Genomic DNA, 20979 nt, shown 5'->3' on the forward strand with positions numbered 1-20979 from the left:
AATTTGAGATAAAGAATCGATTAAAAAAATTTTATTTAATAAATGTATGTTGAATAATATGTTTGAAATTATAACTTTTAAATATAATATTGAATGACTATATTCAATTTATCCTAGGAAAGTGGGGAAAAAAATTAACAGAGGTACTAGTATCAGTATCCTGCCATTAAATATGATTTAAAATATAAAAAAAATATCTTAATGTTTATTCTACATTAATTTGGCCATATGTAAATATATTTATGATAACATAACAAATATACGATATGACAGAAGCCTTTGTGATTCGTTGGTTTACAATACAGCACATATATACACATATATTATGAATGTATATACATACTGTATACATATATATTTGTATGTAGTAAGTGTATATATGTAGTAAGTGTGTATATATATATATATATATATATATATATATATATATATATATATATATATATATATATATATATATATATATATATATATATATATATATATATATATATATATATATATAAAATTGCAAAATTGATTAACAAGGCTGTTGGCAGATTTTACAAATGACACTAGGCCACTTGGCCACAGTTATCATCCAATAACATGAAAAATCTTGGCCTGGCCAATATCAGTCTATCACTATCATCTATCAATATTTTGTAATGAAATGCTGCTGTGGAAATCTTTCTTCAATACCAGGATGTGACAACAAGCACCTTGAGAGTTAATAATAGTCATGTGGCTTTTTGAAATCCCTTAGCCCTTAACATTTGCCCCACATGGTGTATCCTTCCTTCCATTCTCTGAGCGAAGGCCCGAAACAAGAAACTCACTTTGTATCCCTTTTCTTCCCTCTACAACTGCACATCCTTTTACTAGCTCAAAAGTTAAGCTATATCATTAATAATAAGCCAATACTTTTAATAGGTCTCTGCAACATTTGGCCAGGCCTTAGGTCTAAAACTATTAGGATCATCTGAACAAGTGTTTAGAGCTTCTGCTTTAGAGGTATAGTCCTAAGGGCTAAACTTAAGGACCTCCCTGTGTGTTTGTTCAAGATGACCCTGAGGTGCCACACTGAACCGTAGCCCAAAGTCAACATACTTTAAGTGTCTCTATTCTCTCTTGCTCCAGCAGAACCATCACAAGGGAACCCAGTGGGACGCCTGTCCCAGGAGGACAATGGTCCCACCACAAAATCCAAAAACATCTGGACAGAAAAAGTGTTGGACAATGATAAAAACTACCATTGTTCCCCTACCAACTAACTGTGAAAACATACACAACTCCTGTTGTGATGATGAACTATATCATGTATCTTTTCAGATTGCTTTCACTTCTCTACAGCTGACCACACCGAGAAGAATTTCGCATTTCTTTTCAGCTCAATTTTGTGTTTTGTGGAATAGCATATAATAGGAAAGAACTTTTGTGATACGTTATCACTTTGCTTTAGCTATGGTTGTCAGCGTCCTTGGTGAGTCAAAACGAAATTTAGCCGAGCAAATGTTGGCGATTTTCAATACGTAGAGAAAAGGACATCTTTCTACATCATTCTACAATAAACCAAAAAAAGATAAATGAATTCAATGAACATTTAAATTATTCTAGTCACAACACACCTGACTGTAGACATACCCTAACCTGAACACCCTTTACAACATAGACACCAACATTCAGGCTCTAACTCGACAATATCACATGACAAATACCAAGATATCTCACAAAACTGTTATTCATAAATCTCAGAGTACCTCCATATCCACTGTACATTTTGTGGTGTCGTCTTCTGAGGAATGCTGAATAAAATGAGTGTGTATTCCTCTTCAAAGACTCTTCAAAGTAAATGAGTAGTAGAAAGAACAATCACAGTCCCAGCTGTGGTGGTCTTCATCCCCTAATCATACTCTCACAACACTGGCAGAAAGAGAAATAGAGAGGTTGCCAGGAAATGGGAAGGCCGTCGCCCTCTTCGCAGCCCACTCCACCCCCTCGCTCTGTTTCCCGTTCACTTCCCTGTCTGACATCACACTCTTCCTGCCTCTCCCTTTTCCAGCAAACGGCCTGCACTTTGTTTCTTAATGATAAACACCCATTACAGACGCACTCCAGAAGTTTCCAGCTTTCAAGCTGTTACTAATGAATCTGATCCTGTCATATTTAAACAATGTGGCCATGAATAGCATAAAACATTGACTTGAACAGTGGTGGAACATCTTTCAAAAGCTAAATCACTTGATTTAGCCTCAGATAACGCTTGAGTAAAACTTCTAGAAAAGTGCAAGAATGTTTGAAACTTAGAAATTGCATTCTGACAGCATTTTCCATAAGATTCTACGATTTGGTTTTTATTAAAAGGATCTTCAATTCAAGCTTGTTTTAAATCTAAAACACTGGTCCTGACTCCTGATCTCAAGACTTATATCAGTGTTTAGTCTCAGATTCAGGGTAATTCCCACTTTCCTGAATCATGTTCCATACGGTAAATCTGATCACTATCTATACTGTGATATGTGAGTGGAGTTTTGCTTTTGGCTACTGAGAATCAAAGACAACATTGTGTGGATTTATTTGAATGAGCAAGAAGGTGGCTGATTACAGAAGTCTATCAAAACATTTTATTTTATTGTATTGCATCGTGCAAAAAGTGCAAAGTGAAAGTGAATTAAAAACAAATGAACAGGGCTGATTATTTAGTAAACTCTTATGTGAACATGAATATGCGATGTCAGTACATTTCTGCTTTATAAAATAGATTTTTGGATCACTAAAGCTGGGTGGAAAACATGTCAAGCATTTTTGTCAGGGCAATAAATGGACAGGTTTTCTTTTTTTAAGATAAAAATGCTGGTCGGATGGTTCTATGCATTGATTGGATGGAAAAAGAACTGAATGCAAGCTTGCAGTTGATTGTAGGAGAGGCTGGGGCTTAAGCGGACTAAACGACTGGAGAGGTCTGTCAATGATCGAGTTGCTTATGATATTTTGATTACAAGGTTAAAAAAAAGTAATAAAAAAATCATTCACAATTAAATCGATAAAAATGCTTTTAGAAATTGATAAGGTGAATTTCCATTTCAAGCCAAATTTAAAAGCACCATTTAAAAAAAACATTTTACATCCATGAGGATTTGCTTAATCCATGTATAAGCTGTCAAATATTTCATAACATAATTCCACAGTACGTGATAGCATGATTTTCAGACACACAGAAAAAGCTCTTTTTTTAAAACATGCCACAATTTATTAAGACTAAAGGCCCGTTCACACCAAGGACGATAACTATAAAGATAACAATAAAGATATAATTCTAAAAATCGTTCTCCATATTAAAGAATAACAGAGTTCACACCACAACTATAAAGATAAAGATATGAGGAACGATATCGTTGGGATCACTTTCAGAACGATTTTTTTCCAGCTGTCGAACGATAAAACACTGACAGCCAATCAGAATCCATTCTAATTTAAAGGTCTCGCGCATTTAAAATGGATCTTGATCATCCGGGCGCGCACGTGCTTGGAATAAAAAGACCGTTATCGGTCGTTGGAGTGGACGCATAATAGTTATCTTTATCGTGCTTGGTGTGAACGGGCCTTTAGCCTGTGTCTTTAATAGAATGCTAAGCTATAAGCTGTAAAATTAAATTTCAGTTTCTGATTCCCTTGATCAAGAATTTCATCTTGAAAAACTTTGTGGCTTCAAAGCTGATGAACAGCAGCACAGCTCATCAAAGAAAACAGACAATGTTCAGCGCATGTCAACTTAACGCAACATATTATTATTACGCGGCTGAAATAACAGATCGAAACAAACATGTTTGTGATGTTCAAGTGAGAATATGAGTAAGGGGAAATGCTGGAGACAGGCAGCTTGCATGACTGGTTTTTTGTAGAGTAAACCTAGACTTGACTGCTTCCACATACACTTCTAAAGAGCTGTTTAACCTAAATTCCTCTCTGAGCGTTGCTATGGAAGTCGGCGTTCATATTTCATTAATTACCATCCATATACATCATACACACATGATGGTGAAAGAGCAGTTGATGTTTTTACACCTGATCACTTCATGTGTTTTCTCTGATCTGAAAAGACTTGGTGTAAATGCCCTCCGAACCGCTTTCGAGATGGATTTAAATCCAATCACTCAAACCACTTCAGGAGGAAATAAAATGCAGCTCATTGCTGTTGCTTTCGTTGACGTGAAAAAAAAAGGGAAAAAAACATACACACACACACAAAATATTGTATGAACTAGGGATGGATGATAAATTGCTGATATAATTATGTTTTATAAAAAAAAAAAGTTTATATAATTAAAGAGCATTGTTAATATTGCAATTATTTTAATGCGCTAAAAGCTAGGCCTACATTTTGAAACTATTTAGCAACAATGGCTGTTTAATTGCTCTCATTTAATTGCTCAATGGCTGTTTAATTGCTCTGATTGAAAACAAAACACCCTTCAAAATACTTACGGTGTCACAAGGTTGAAATGCAGATACTAGATTATATTATATACTAAAATATATTGCCCAGCCCTTAGTAAGACTCCTACTAACATCTAGATGTATTACTGAAATCCTGTGATGCTTCATTTAAATATATGCTGGTATCTAGTGCTCTTATTTTCAGAGCTGATATCAGTATAACACTCTCAGGCAGTCGGTCAGCAGACAGAACCTTATCTTAAGGTGTCTGATTCATTTCCTCACTCAATTTATTACTCATACAATGTTATGGATAAGGCCAGCTTGAGGTTTATCGGTGTACCACACAGCATGACATCACTATGGTGATACTGCATCTGTTATGGTGACACCAGGGCAATAGACAGAAAATCACATGAGGGCACAGATCATGCACAGCCTGACTAGCTAACTGAAGTGCTGATCATTGCAGAATGAGAAATTAACTGTACATTGTAAATGTGCAAACAAATTCAACTAGGAAGAACAGATTAAACTTCAAGAGCTAACACGTGCCTTATATGTAATTATTACATTATCCACATCAATTGTTAATTAATTCTGAGAGTGATTTCAACCAATTTGATTCTTTTAATTGATTGCCTAACAGTAAAAAAAAAAAAAAAAAAAAAAAAAACAGATAATACTCAGGTGGGATAAGCAATCATTTTTCAAACACTGTCATCAAGGAAAATAAGAGTTCAGATGCAAAAGCCTCTAAGTGCCATCTGAAATTTTCTTCTAGAATGATCATTTTTATCAAGCTCGTATATTTAAGTTCAATAACTTCACTTAAATGGCAATGCAAATTACCTATTAATTGTCATTTAAGTGAAATAACTTAACTTAAATATACAAGCTTTATAAAAAATGATCATTCTAGAAGAAAATTTCAGATGGCACTTAGAGGCTTTTGCATCTGAACTCTTCATATGATCAATCACACCATATGGCAGTTCCTGTGTTTAACAGAAAACTAAGATCAAAATTTGATTAAATATAATTATTCAATTGATCTTTAATGTAATTTTCATTCTTAAACGTTCAGCATGCCTATTCTGAACATATGGCGCTTTTCCACTACACAGTACCAGCTCGCTTCGGCTCACCTCGGCTCTGTTTGGTTTTCCACTGTGTAAAAGTTGTACCTGTACCTGCTTCCAGGTACTTTTTTTCGTACCACCTCCGGCGAGGTTCTAAGCGAGCTGAGGCGATACTAAAATGTGACGTGAAAACACGGCAGACTGCTGATTGGTCAGAGAGAATCACTATTCACTGCGTCATCATTGCACGCGCCAGACGGAGTATCCCGAATAAAAAAAAAACAGCAAAAACAAAAACATCCAAAAACAGCATACACTCGATTTCCTCCATTGTCCTGTGTGTGTGGGTAGCGGGTGTGTCTCGCGCGTCTCGCGTAAAAGATTAAGTCACGGCAGTTCCCTGCGGCGTCGCTATGGCGACCAGGTACTATTGTGCAGGTACTATCTGCAATGGAAAACGGAGCGAAAAGCGAGCTGAGCCGAGCTGAGTCGAGGCGAGGCAAGTCGAGTCGAGCTGGTACTGGTAATGGAAAAGCGCCAATAGAGTGTAAGAGATTGTTTGTTTTTAACGCCATGCCAGCTTCCATGGCTATTTTCATGAGAAAAATGTAAAACTATTTGGTTTAACTGCTAAAAACTTCTTCAAAAAGTTAACTAAATAAAAAAGGTTTCTCACAGGGTTAAAACAAGCACAATCTAATAAAACAAGCTTCAATGATAAAGAGTTTTGGCAGAAAGAACCTCTTGATGGAAACTAATTTACCTTCCACGCTCTGCACAAACACTTGGAAAGGAACACCTGGCCAACATAATAACCACATGGACCAGCCGTGGAGTTGCTTTTAGCTGTGGAGGTTTTTTTTTTCCTTTTTCTCAGCGAGCAACCAACCAACCAATGCAAAATTTGGTCAACCAAGCCTCTTCTCATTGACTAACATTTAGTCGACTATTACGGGGCAGCACTAATTGAAACAGTTTTTATGATGCACAAGGCAAAAAACAGGACACCTCTCCTGTCAATTCAATTGTCACACTCAAAAGCCAAAGAACCATCAGAATTTGTTAAATAAATGCTAGTTGGTTGCAAAAGAACAGTATTTGTCTACAACGACTGGACATAAACAAATGACTGATGACATTGTGGCTTATGGTAAGTACCTCTCCATAAGGTAAATGCCAGATGAAGAGGCTAACAAAGTCATGTCCAAACGGTGATCTTACAGTGATTCTCAATGAGAGACATCTAGACCAACACACGTGAACACCAGGTGGAATATCCCCTGCTATAACCACACACACAAACTAATAGCGGTAGTGAGTTTCGGGATCCTCAATAAGATTAGAAAACAGTTATGATTGATCTATTCTCTGTTATCTAGATTACAATGTCAACAACAAACAAAGAGGATTATGACTGTCAAATACAGAAATGAGTTTGACATCACATCCTTCTTGGTCTGACCCGCATCTCCTAACAATCTCTCTTTTTGTGGAGACTGATTAACGGTCGTCCAATAAGACCTTAATTTCCTCCAGTGCCTGCCTTCAGTCTGATAACAACAAGTGAACGAGGATGTGAGGGAGGATGAATATAATACTTTTTTATTGGCCATTTGAAGAGCTGTTGTGGCTTTCAGTGGAGGCGTACTGTTGTACGACTGACTCTGCATTCTGAGCAAGAGAGTTATCGTTACTGCTGACTTGGATTTACATCCACATGCTAAAAAGTCCATACTGCCGCTGTCTGAGAACTTGATAATAAAACTTAGGGTAAGGGAAAAGACTTTAAGAAAGTTTGCACAAATGCAAAAAATAATCCCACTCAAATTCCAAGGAGAAAAATTACTTTTAATTTACAAAAAAGAGAGAAGTAACCTCACAATTTCACAAATAATTACAGAGACGTCAAGAAGTTCAATTAAACATGATTATTATTATTTAAGTAGACAGACTATAGTATTTTCAAATATTATTTTAGCAATTTTTAAAAGTGCACTTCCTTTTTTTCCTCTTCAGAAGTGGTTATCCTATAATCTCATGTTGTATCTGTATGATCAAACAACCTAGTTATTTTTTAAAGTGGTAATATAGGAGCCTGCATACCATCTTCACACAGGACATGATGAACTTCCATGAACTTTTAGTAAATCATTCTAGTTCCATTTACGAAAAATTCCCCCATTATGACCCTTTTCCCCACATATCTTACCTACATCATGCTGGTACTGACACAATCACATTAATTCCTCAGATACAAGAATGCTTCAGCAAGCCAAGGCATGCTAACACCTATCATAAATACATCATCTCCTTCTCCACTTTCATAAATCCCCTCACAAGCTATGTCCGATAAGAGGACGTTTATCAATCATCCTAAGGATCATCAGCTGCTGGGGTACAGGCAAGTTTCTGGAGCCTCATGAATCCAAGACTTTCTATTTAAACCCCAGCTGGTGGCTAAGAGGTTTATGGGTCACTCTGCACTGTAGAGGTACAGTCAGTCAATAGCTTCACAATATTTTATACAGTGCTACAGAAAAGACAATATACTACTAGACAATGGCCTCACATTTTTAAGCACATTAAAAGGATTTTTCACTCAAAAATAAAAATTATGTCATAACTGACTCACCCTCGTGTTGTTCCAAACCTGTATGAGTTTTTTTCTTCTGTTGAACACAAAAGAAGATATTTTGAAGAATGTTGGTAACCAGACAGTTGACGGTTCCCATTGAGTTCTTTTTTGATTCTTCAAAAGATTCTTCAAAATATCTTATTTTGTGTTCAGCCGAAGAATTTCATACAGATTTGGAACAATATTTTTGGGTGAACTGTCCCTTTAAGTAAATATCTTACAATTTATTTTTGTTTTCTCTGTCGATAACAGAAATAATATTGGTTACTGGTGTTTTTTTTAAAAACAGCAATGCACCTCAAGGATCATATTACAATTCAGATGGTTTGTCAACAAATAGCATGGGCATAAACTTTATTTTTTTTAAATATCTTATAAAAATAAGTGTAAAAATACATTATAACCTAAAATATAAATATTTAATACTTTAATATAGTTATACAATATATTTATATTTTAGGTTCAAATTAAATTCTCATTAATACACACATAGTATAACCTATATATAAGGTTTTAAATAAATATATTTTAAAAAATTCCATGTCACTATGTCACTCAATTTATGAGTTCATACAAACTGTATGTATATTATTCCAAGAATTAGAAAATGCTGTGTGAAATCATACTTCATTAAGTATAGAATGTCACATTTGACATGTCCTGCCAACAACCCAGAAGCATTACAGTGCATTCCAAAACAAATTTCATGCATGTTGGCACTGCAATAATGCACCGTCCTGTGACATTCCATCCAAAACCGTTTGGAGGAAGATATTTAAAATATGACAGTATGTGGTTCTGCATGACATGTGCTATCATGATCTTAGAAAATAAAACACTTTAATACATTAACTATTTAATAGGGCTGTACAATTTATTAATCATAATAAAATCACATCTAACATAAAAGTCTGTTTACGTATATATACACAATCACACAAATATAATATTTTATATAATATATATATATATATATATATATATATATATATATATATATATATATATATATATATATATACACACGCACATATTATGTAAACAGACTTTTATGTTAGGTGCGATTAATTGCTATTAATCGATTGTACAGCCCTACTATTTAATGACCACTGATATTTATGTAGACTGACTTAAAGGGGTGGTTGATTGCTATTTCACTTTTTTCATTTTAAATACTGTGTAATGTTGCTGTTGGTGCATGAACAGTATCTGCAAAGTTGCTGCGCTTAAAGTTCAACGTAAGCGGAGATATTGTCTTTTAAAAATCAGGAAGTTTAATGCCTACAAAAACGTCTCGAATGGGACTACAACGAGATACTTCCCGGGTTTTATACGTAACTAACCCATACATTTACATCCACCCTCCCTCCGGAACATGTTCTGCTGTCGAAGAGGAGGAGTTATAGTGGAGAGCTGTAGCTGTCAGGTCTTCTGTGTTCAGGCTTCCTACAGACGCTGTAGTTCGTCAACAATGGTTAAAATTTAAGTTTGGTTATGTTCCTGACAATTACAATCGTAGTTTAGCTCTCTGTGCTGCACATTTTACGGAAGACAGCTTCCAGAATCTACACGAGTTCAATGCCGGATTCAACAAGAAACTATTACTCCAACATGAAGCAGTTACAGCTTTAAAACCAGAGGCCACAACCTGCAAGTAAGGTTTAATCATTTTAAATGTATTTGCCTGTATAATTTAAGACGTAATGTTTTAGTTTTATCAAGGATGTAAAAAAATGCCAGCGCTGGCTTTAGTATATGACAAACGCGTACAAACATTTTGGACCCGAATTTGTAATATGTACAAATTTTGTAAACGTATTTTCCATGTATACTTGATGACGTAATTTTTTTATTTGATCAAGAACGCAAACCAATGCCAAAGCTGTTTGTTTATAGTAGCTAGTTAGTTCGATGCTATTTTGTGTGTATAAGACAAACGTGTACAAACTTCAAAAAATTATCGCAACAGCAAACTTCAGCTGCTATCACATGTACACCTAAAGAAAACGACAAACTGAGTAAACTAAGCTTTGTGAATAGTTAAACGGTTGTTCATTCTATCAATAAAACAATATCTTTAAAAAACGGTATTACTCAGTCATGTATTCAGTTATATTAAATGTTTAATCAGGGGGAAAGCGTATCTCAAAAGCTAACAAACAGCAGTAGCATTTTCAAGTAACAGCGTATGGAAATTCTTTGAGAGAATAATAATAAAATAAAATAAATTACCATTCAGAAACGTTTAGTAAGAGCCGTGTTTGCGGAGGTTCTGCTTGACTCTCTTCATCACCGCTCTCTGGGTCTGATTCTGGCTCAAACTGATGAGGCAATATTGACACCATTACATTTGACTGGAGCACATGCAACTGTCGCCCGTAAAGGTAATGGGCGTGAAGATTCCGGACGCAGTTTAGCCAATTACAAAACACCCGCCGAACTAACCAATCTGAGCTCATTGCCTCTTTCTGAGGGAGTGGTTTCATAGAATCAGGAAGTCAACCGGTCGTTCAAATGACAGAGGAGGAAGCGGCTTACAATAAAGGTGAAATTTATGAAAAATAAGGCGTTTTTTAACAAACGAAACACGAAGACATGTTATATTGCAGCCCATAAACACAATCAAGCAAAGAAAAAAGGCAGTGAACCACCCCTTTAACATTTCTGTCCTGTCCCATTATGAGCTGTAATCTGAGTGTAATGGGATATGAGAGGTCTTTAAGTCTCCTTCTCCAAAGATATCATGGTTTAAAATAGATTATGACCTACATGTGGGAGTGTGTGTGTAGACAAAAAAAAAAATCTTAATTTGGGGGGGATTTTCCTTCCCAGTCTCTTTTCATAAACAAATCAAGGAATCTTCTTAAAGTCAAGGGCTTTGAGGACCACTGGAGAGGGAAAGAGGATCAGACAAGAAAACCTTCACTTCCTGTTTGCTCAAACCCTTCAGAGACATAGCAGTGGCATTTGTGGTCTAGTCAAGTCTAAAATCCCATCACTTAACTGAAAGGAGAATGTTTATTCCTCTGTGTGAACTTTTCTATACTCTTTGAGTATGCCACTTACTTTAACACTGTGTCCTAACTCCTAACCAGCCGCGACGGCAATACATGACGATTCTAATTTAGAAACGGTTTCTATTTCTGTGACGTCGCAGCTGAACAACAACAACAACAACAACATGCAAAACATGCTAATGATAATATCAGGTATATGTGCTTTACTTAATGTTAAAAGAGTCTAATGTAAGTTTGAATAGCAGTTTGAGTGATCTTTTTTAGTCATACTTAAAAGTGATAATTCACCTCAGAAACTTGAAACTGTTCAAACTGTGAACTCAATGTGAACAAACAATGTGTGTATGACAAAGATTGTTTTAAAAATGTTAAAATGGTGTAATATTTAAGAATTTGATCATGTACTTATCCATTGCAGACAGTGCATTTGCAATAAAGGGACCGCCCACATGCTCTTCCGAATGGCTGTGATTTTTGCTTGTGATTTTGTCATGTCGTATCTGGTGTGGGCAGACAAATTGCTTCTCTCTGGAATCTTATACCATCGTGTCTGGTTAGGACATGGTCTAAAGCCTTATTCATATGTTGCACAGATGTACTAAGTAAATTTTTTTTTTTTTTAATTCAGTGTGCTCGCATCCAGACCAAAGCCTAAGAAGACAAACACTCCAATTTTGATAAAAGCATTTCTCAAGCCATTCTGAATCACAGTCGTCCTGTTAATAACTGAAACATAGTTCGGAAAGCTAACCTATCTATCCAATATAATACCAGCACTATCACACTGCATTATGGCCATCCCTGGATTCAGGATCTAATGGACTAGCACTAAGAATGTAGAGTTTACTGAATACACACACATATATTAATCAGGAGTCCAGCAGGATTTCTGAGATCTTTAGCCAGTGTGACCTTTCTTGAGGTTCTGCCAGCACCACTGGGAGAACATCAAGCAGGATTATTATGCATGAAGACACTCCAGCTCGCTGTGAGTTTCACAGCAACTCTGTACACCCTTTTCCTACCATATTAGGGTCTGTGTAGCAACAAAACAGATTCATGTTTTATGTCATCAAAAAATGCACTTGAACAATGAAATTAATGCTGAAACTAATTACCTATAGCTCTGAAAATCTGGCGAGTGAAGCCTGAAGCTAACTAAGGCTATAATAAATCACTCATCAATGACTGTCCCATGAGCATTTCCTTTTTTTTTTTTTTTTACAGGAAGAACACTTCTTGGTCACAAGGCGCTGATTCAGAATTTTCGTAAAGGGATTAAAGTCTTCTGTCTTTTTTTTGACCATACAGTGAAAGTCAATAGGGTGCAGTCTGCAGTGTTGTTTTGGCGTTCATTGCATGGACAATAAAGGTTGAAACATTCTTCAAAACATCTTCAAAAGAAAGCCATACAGGTTTGGAATGACATGGAGGCGAGTAGAAATGATGATAAAAAAAACATCATCGTTTTGTTTTTGGGTGAACAATCCCGTTAAAGAACCGCTTTAGTTTTTTATTTAACTATTATGATAAAAACTAAACTAAAACTAAAAACAACCCAGACAAATAGAAATGGACAACTTGACACCTGCACAGGAGAACTGCATGGAATTTCAGTTTACAACATACACTCATCTAAAGGATTATTAGGAACACCTGTTCAATTTCTCATTAATGCAATTATCTAATCAACCAATCACATGGCAGTTGCTTCAATGCATTTAGGGGTGTGGTCCTGGTCAAGACAATCTCCTGAACTCCAAACTGAATGTCAGAATGGGAAAGAAAGGTGATTTAAGTAATTTTGAGCGTGGCATGGTTGTTGGTGCCAGACGGGCCGGTCTGAGTATTTCACAATCTGCTCAGTTACTGGGATTATCACGCCCAACCATTTCTAGGGTTTACAAAGAATGGTGTGAAAAGGGAAAAACATCCAGTACGCAGCAGTCCTGTGGGCGAAAATGCCTTGTTGATGCTAGAGGTCAGAGGAGAATGGGCCGACTGATTCAAGCTGATAGAAGAGCAACTTTGACTGAAATAACCACTCGTTACAACCGAGGTATGCAGCAAAGCATTTGTGAAGCCACAACACGCACAACCTTGAGGCGGATGGGCTACAACAGCAGAAGACCCCACCGGGTACCACTCATCTCCACTACAAATAGGAAAAAGAGGCTACAATTTGCACAAGCTCACCAAAATTGGACAGTTGAAGACTGGAAAAATGTTGCCTGGTCTGATGAGTCTCGATTTCTGTTGAGACATTCAGATGGTAGAGTCAGAATTTGGTGTAAACAGAATGAGAACATGGATCCATCATGCCTTGTTACCACTGTGCAGGCTGGTGGTGGTGGTGTAATGGTGTGGGGGATGTTTTCTTTAGGCACACTTTAGGCCCCTTAGTGCCAATTGGGCATCGTTTAAATGCCACGGCCTACCTGAGCATTGTTTCTGACCATGTCCATCCCTTTATGACCACCATGTACCCATCCTCTGATGGCTACTTCCAGCAGGATAATGCACCATGTCACAAAGCTTGAATCATTTCAAATTGGTTTCTTGAACATGACAATGAGTTCACTGTACTAAAATGGCCCCCACAGTCACCAGATCTCAACCCAATAGAGCATCTTTGGGATGTGGTGGAACGGGAGCTTCGTGCCCTGTATGTGCATCCCACAAATCTCCATCAACTGCAAGATGCTATCCTATCAATATGGGCCAACATTTCTAAAGAATGCTTTCAGCGCCTTGTTGAATCAATGCCACGTAGAATTAAGGCAGTTCTGAAGGCGAAAGGGGGTCAAACACAGTATTAGTATGGTGTTCCTAATAATCCTTTAGGTGAGTGTATTCACAGTTATCGTGCACCTGTTCGTCAGCACTTGTGTGGGCCTGAGGGAGTTTTCACAGTTTTTGTGGCCTTTGGTACAAATACATTATCGGTGGCAAGCTAATCACAGACACTCAAGGAGTCATTGTGGCTTTAAGGTAAAGACAGTCACCGGCTCAGAGAGCAGTGTGTGTGGGACATTAGGTTTGTACCGTGTGTTTTTGGCAGACCACACAGCTGTCTTCGAGAGAGGATGGTGTAAGCTGATTAACACAGAGAGCAGACTGGCAAGGTGTAAGTGATCCATTACAACACACAGCTCTTTGAACTAGACAAGAGGATCAAACCATACACACCTGTGACAAACTATAAATCTCACATAGGTAGTGGTGATCTTGGAAAGTAAGATAAAAACAACACATATTCTAAATGATAGTTAGTTAGCAGCTCCATGATCCAATCCACCAGCACGGCCGTCGTCAACACCCACACCGGGTGGTGGAGAGAGACTGAAACTCTTAAGGTGACCTCAATGGAGACTAGGGATCAACTGAGATTTATTTTCAATGGATGGCAGAGTGGCGATGGCCAATAAAATAAATATACAAATGATGAACCCCCCCACATACCTAACCAGTGCTGGGTCAATGTAACCCAATGTTGGATGGGTAGTCTGTGTCAAACTGGTTAAAACTGGATACATTTGTCAAGTCATTTTGTGTTCTGTTCTGAGAGAACACTTCCTGAGGGGAAACTTCCTGAATGACATTTAGTTTTGTACCATTACATTAGTAAAACGTCTGTAGTCTCACTTTTAACCTTTTTGTTTACATGTACGTCGCCTTCTACAAACACAGCGTACTCCGGATTTGCACTGTGAACCGCAAAGTGAACGACGTGGATGTGATATAAGATTGTCATTTAATGAATTGGAACGGCCTGATACCAGTTTTCTTCCCACAGATTCCCATTGGCTGCTCCTGTCACGTCCTAAAACATATACATTTTATGTATAAAACCCAACAAGCCAGGTCATGTGTTCGGTCTTTTATTTACCTAGTTCTGGGTTGCCAAATAACCCAGAAATGGTTGTTGTTAACTAATATTGGCTGATAACGCAATATTAATTGTCACTTTGAATTGCCACTGAAAAATCCATATCTGCCCGCCACTAATTTTGTCTCCATTCCCCAACATCAGATGATAAATTATAAAAAGCAATTTTCACAGCACATTCAGATGCACTACTGTCTAATGTTTATGTGTTGGGCGAGCACATTAACGTTATTCTGATCTTGAAAACTTTCAGGTACCCTGCGTCACAGTCCCGTGCGTGTGAATGCGCCTTAAGGGAGAGTGTGAGTCACCCAGTCCAGATGCTCCGTCTCTCCTGTACCGACTCAATAATAACAGTCTTCTCTCTCTCTGCGTAATGATACACTCCAGAAATACACAGCGTACTATAATACACAGCCTACCTAGGAATTACACAGTATGCAAGGCCAAATACAACTCAACAACACATTTAGGAAATACACAGACTCGGAGCCATGATGCATGCTGTGGATGTTGTTCAATGACACATTGCCATGGCAACCCTATAATGACAATGTCAGTTTAAACACATGGTCATGCTGGGTCGTACTCATCGCGCCAAGATTATTGTACCCAGCGCATACTACATGAACGGCACGTTTATATTGTGAAACATCTAGACATTGCTCAACATTCCAGCATTGTGTAACAACTCACCGCACACTCTCAGGTGTGTTTACTCCCATTTGATGAGTATGAAAGGAAGCCAAAAATAACAGGTGACTTAGTCAAGTACTTTATCTTTAGCAAACAAGAACTTTAACTCACCTGAAAATTATTTTTCTCGGAATCAGAAACAACTGTCTGCATATTTGACATTTTTACTGAGACATTTACTATATATAGCTGTACATAAATTCTCTCTCAATAAGCCTTTGTGACTATTCTCACTATTTATGTATTTGCGCAATTTGTTTTTTTAATTTTTATTATTTACCTAAATACATATACTACAATTCAAAAGTTGGGGGTAAGATTTTTAAAGAATTTTTCATTTAGCTAGGATACATTAAATAGATAAAAACTGACAGTAAAGACATTTACATTGTTACAAACTTAATGAACTTTCTATTGATCCTGGGAAAGAATCCTGGAAAAATGTATCACGGTTTCCACAAAAATATAAAGCAGCATAACTGGTTTCAACATTGACAGTAATAAGAAATGTTTCATATTATAGTGATTTCTGAAGGATCATGTGACACTGAAGACTGGAGTAATGATTCTGAAAATTCAGCTTTGCCAAAAATAAATTACATTTTAAAATATATTCAAATAGAAAAAAGTTATTTTAAATCTTAAATTCAAAATTTAACACTTCAGTGCAGTGTCTCTTCTTCACAATGATATCATCATAACCACCCCCACAATCATTAGGGACGCTGAGAATTCATTTCTCTACTCAGTCAGAAAACTTATTGTGGGTGTGGGTAGGAAGGTTGCTGCACAGACGGATGGGTGGGAGCTCTGGACGAGGTAATGAGAGAAAGAAAAGTTAAATGAGGATTTAATGACTAAACCATTCTGAAAAATCTCTCTTGGCTGCAATATAAACAGTACTGCGTGGTAAGAAACCGCACGACACAGCAAAGTTATATGCACGAGTTACATATTACCTCTCCCGTGCAATATTGTTTCACCAATCAAAATAATATCTCACTTTGAGATATGAAGGAATATCTTCTTCGACTATGTACATCAGTGTGTTGACGGCACTTTGTTTCCAAACACATGAGGGTTAATCTGCATTTGGTTAACTGTAATGCTAGGCTCTCACAGTGCTGTCATACTTCATAGGCATCACCATCCCCACTGAATAGCGCTGTAGTTTTAGCAGCTTCCTGTTTATCCAAGAGATAGGACTGACACAACTATGCTGGAGTTTCCTGCAGTCACACAGCCAGAGGATGAGCTGTGGGCTGTCTTCTGAAACTGAGTTACAATTCCTAAAAATTCAAACAGACCACTAAAAACCTTTTTTGACAAGACAGGTCTCCAGACAAAATGGTCGCAAATGTGACAAAAATAAATAAAAATGTGCGACAGTAATTCAAAATGCAGTCTCAATTGGGGTACATTCAGGAAAACTCAGATGCAATTTTATCATCTTGTTAGAGTGCCGGACAATATTTCATGCATGCAATAATAAACATGTTCGATTAGCCAGAAAATTTATCTGGTTCAATCAGTGACAAAGATTCATGAAACATGAAAAGTCTCAAACTCATGTGAGTTAGCAGTTTGAATCAGATTCACAGTGAATTATTCAGAGCCATTATTGAGTTCTCTACTGACACTCTCACTGAACTTCAAAGTCATTTATATGACAGAATGATATTTACAACATAGGCTAGGCTCAATTGTAAAAATGTGCCTCGACATTTTTGTAAAAAAACTCCAAAACGTACCAATATCGCTGTATATTTACATTATACATACATTTTCAGTTGAAATTAACAGATCATCAATTAATAAAGACTTAGGCCTATTTTCTCTGAAAACAACAATGAAAACACAAGTCACATTAAAAGAGCTGATTTTATTTTATCCCACGTTTGCTTTTGTTAGCACAGCTGGTTAGGTTTAGTGTAGGTGGTAAGCTATTTTCAAACGCAATAGGGAATTAACCTTTTAGCGCGAACTTGCTGAACATTTTATTTCCGAACAGCTGCGATATGTATAACAACCAACGTAATAAAACATTGCTAGATTCACGTTCATCACCAGTCACTGGACATTTCACTTTGAAAGTATCGAGAAACATGCAAGAAGCAATCATTTTGCTGAAATTTTTAAACGGGCACATTTTTCACAGTGAGCCACAGTTGGGTATTTATATGGCACAAATACAATCAGCGACAGCCTTAAACCAGAAAAAATTACTATATACAACTAGAACCACTAGTTTTTATAAATTGCCATAGTCTCAGCACATACAGTAGTTGTTTTTGTTAGAAGCTAAAGTAATAAGCTATAAACTCAGTGAACTTAAGCATTTCTGAACAACCATCTTTGAGTGATTCTCAATAACTATAAAAAAGTCTTTAAATAACTTAAATGTTGTCATTTTTCGTCAGGATCCCTGCAGCTATATTGCTTGGAACATTCACTGGACCAGGTCGACGCTCTGAGCAGGGGTGGGTTGGGAAAAAAAGTGTTGTGTAAAAATGAACACCACCCACTGTGGAGGCACACATGCAATCAAACAAATTAACCATTGATAATGACATGCCACACAAACTACAGTAGGAGGTCTTGTGTGCATATGCTGCGTCTAAACAAGGAGGACAGTGTGCATTATTAGTCTCTGAGAAGGTATAACACAGAATGAGACATTTAGACCATTAAAGTCTCAAACTAACCACTGCCATTTGAGCGTGTTAGGAGGAAGAACAATGGAAAAAGTTTGTGTTCTGCAAGAAGAGCATTCAAACTCCAGGCAGCCGCAACATCGCCAGTGAATAACACGCATGCAGGTGCAGAAGACTGGACGAATCATCTGTAGCCTCCCACACAGATCCAGACACTCATTTCAAGACGCGCTTGGCTTCCTCTGCAACTAGTGGCTGTCTGACCGACAGGAAGAAAAACTAATGCACTATCTGCTTTCCCGAGGAGGAAGAGAAAGCATTGTAGAATATAAAAGGCTAAATAGATCCTGGCAGGCAACTAACCTACATCCATTTTTGAGAAACAGAATCCCACAAATGTTGTGCTCCCAAATCACTATGCTTCTGGATTCTACCTGGTCTTGAAGAGTAAATCAGGTAACACAGATTTCATTTCAAGCCAGAAGCGTGATAGTAACTGTAGAGGGTTTTTTTCAGGAGCCAGTAAACAGTCAACTGGTCCTTCCTCAAGGCGTGTCTATTTTCAGAATGGTCAGCCAGGACAGACAGTCTTTCCTCTGGGGGGAGAACGTGCACGTCTTTGTGAGGAAACAGAATGAAAAAGAAAATAAGCGGGAGAGAGTTTATAGAGAGAAAGTGAAGGGAAAAACTGCATGTGCATTGCTTTCTGACTTAGTAAAGACAGAATTCTGTTGGACTGAATATAAATAAGTTACTTAATAAAGACTTGGATTTACAGTACACATCTCACACACTGTATGAATGAGCTTATATGGTGCAACTTCCTCAAAATAGACCGTATAAGCAAATATCCAACAAGAAAAAATTATTACAAAGAAAATATGCACTGAACCACTAAATATCACATTCAAGTTGATTTACACACTTGACGGACTGTATTCTTCATTAAAATAAACAAAGTAACAAAATAACTACGACAGTAGGCCTATGACATGCAACACACTTTTGCTTTATCACTTTCATGGCTGTTCTTGATCAAATCATTAGCTAAATTAGGCCTCTTCATGTTGGTCCAGGTCTGCACAAAGGACAGATTGTGCGGCCCGTGGTGCTGCCCACAAGGCTTTGAGTTTTCCAAAAAAGAAGTGTTCCCACACTCTTCACAGAAAGTACGGCTGCTGGTATAGCAACACAGCCTAACGGTTATAGAGAGTCACAAGATCAGCAAATCTCACGTGCAAGTTCATAAATAGCACAGCACACAAAGAACTGGAAGTCAAGACACAGCCACGTCAAAGGAACGAAGACATTTTGCCTATTCCTTTTTCCATGTCATGTGGAGCGGATACTAGAACGCCTGGGTGAAGTTTTAGGATGTGTAAAGGCAATAGCTCTAGTCCATTGAGGGACCTAAACAAACTTCCAAGTGGGGCACTGATGACGTAAAATTACGGTTGTCTAGATATTAGGATTTTGTCCAAACACCGATACTTATTTTCATGCTATGAATGATGACTGATAAATGTCGAATTTGTCCTAAATTTAAATAAATGACTATGATGAATCATTTTATAAGCTACAACTGAATTTAGGCATCATTATAATGTACAGTATGATAAATTGATATTCATTTTGAGATTGCACTTAATTGTTATTAGCCTACATTATTAGTATTTTTAAACATCAATTTATCTAAGGTAATCTAAATTTTTAAATAGGGGAAATAAGCATGCACAATTAAATATTTTATTATATATTGTACCTCCAAAATATTGTGCTTTCTTACTCTAAATTAAAAAAGTAAATTAAATGCAGCCGATGTACCAGAGGACATACTGTAGACTACTTTAATATCTTCATGGACATTGAGGGGTCTTGAAGTTAGGAAGGTTGAGAATCACAATTTTAGGCTACCTAAAATGGTCTCAGTGGGCTTGAAAATCATTCACTGAACTGACAGCACACATCATGGTGCACATCTTTTCCACAACAAACTAAATGTGTCAGTTTGCATTGCACAAAGTTGTTTACAAGCATCAATAAACCTAGTAATCCAGAAAAGTGAAACATATACTCCAAAGTAACATAAACAGGTTATTAGAGCCAGCATTCCCTAGCATGTACAAGGGGAAAAGAATCAGAGAGGGATTAGGTTGTGCAGGATTAGCTTCATGGGATATTCTCTAAAGCAACTGAGTGGCTATGAGCAAGGACGTGCAGAGTGAAAAAACGACTTCAAAGCAATAACACAAAGTGCCTGACGGCGTCTTTCCGCTATGTAATTCCTGACTATTTATATCCGAGGTTACATCTTTTACACACATATGCCAAACAAAGGTTTCTTTGTCATCTGGACTGAGGGCTCACTCCTAGTCCTCCGTGCCATGTTATGAGAAAGTCTATCACACTGCCCTGCACATCCATTTGCAAAATTACAACAACAAAAACACGATTAATCACATTTTACACCGCGTATGCACTCAGTTTTGCCAGGTAGCTCATTGCCATTGACTCGTTCTGCGTTGGCATTATACTTTACTCCCAATTGTATATTTCCACTTGAGATTTTTAAGTACACGTGACGCTTAAA

At 37.1% G+C, this 20979-nt stretch overlaps 1 protein-coding gene across 4 annotated transcripts in view; it reads right to left on the reverse strand.

Annotated features, from left to right (window-relative positions):
- ripor1 (RHO family interacting cell polarization regulator 1) overlaps nt 1–20979 on the reverse strand; it is a 74556-nt gene that overhangs the window by 35876 nt on the left and 17701 nt on the right. The window contains exon 1 of one of the 4 annotated variants that reach the window (XM_081373040.1): nt 18824–18890. The exons of 2 other annotated variants lie outside the window; for them this stretch is intronic. Coding sequence is in view for 1 of the 2 variants with exons in the window: in XM_081373037.1 (XP_081229163.1) it covers nt 1740–1758 (19 nt within the window). In the remaining variant the exon portion in view is untranslated. Of the gene's footprint in view, nt 1–1739; nt 1905–18823; nt 18891–20979 lie in introns of those variants that run through there. One more of the 4 variants, XM_081373037.1, reaches the window with a different exon arrangement.

This window comes from Scardinius erythrophthalmus, assembly GCF_964197995.2.
Source record: "Scardinius erythrophthalmus genome assembly, chromosome: 8".
Classification (NCBI taxonomy): domain Eukaryota; kingdom Metazoa; phylum Chordata; class Actinopteri; order Cypriniformes; family Leuciscidae; genus Scardinius; species Scardinius erythrophthalmus.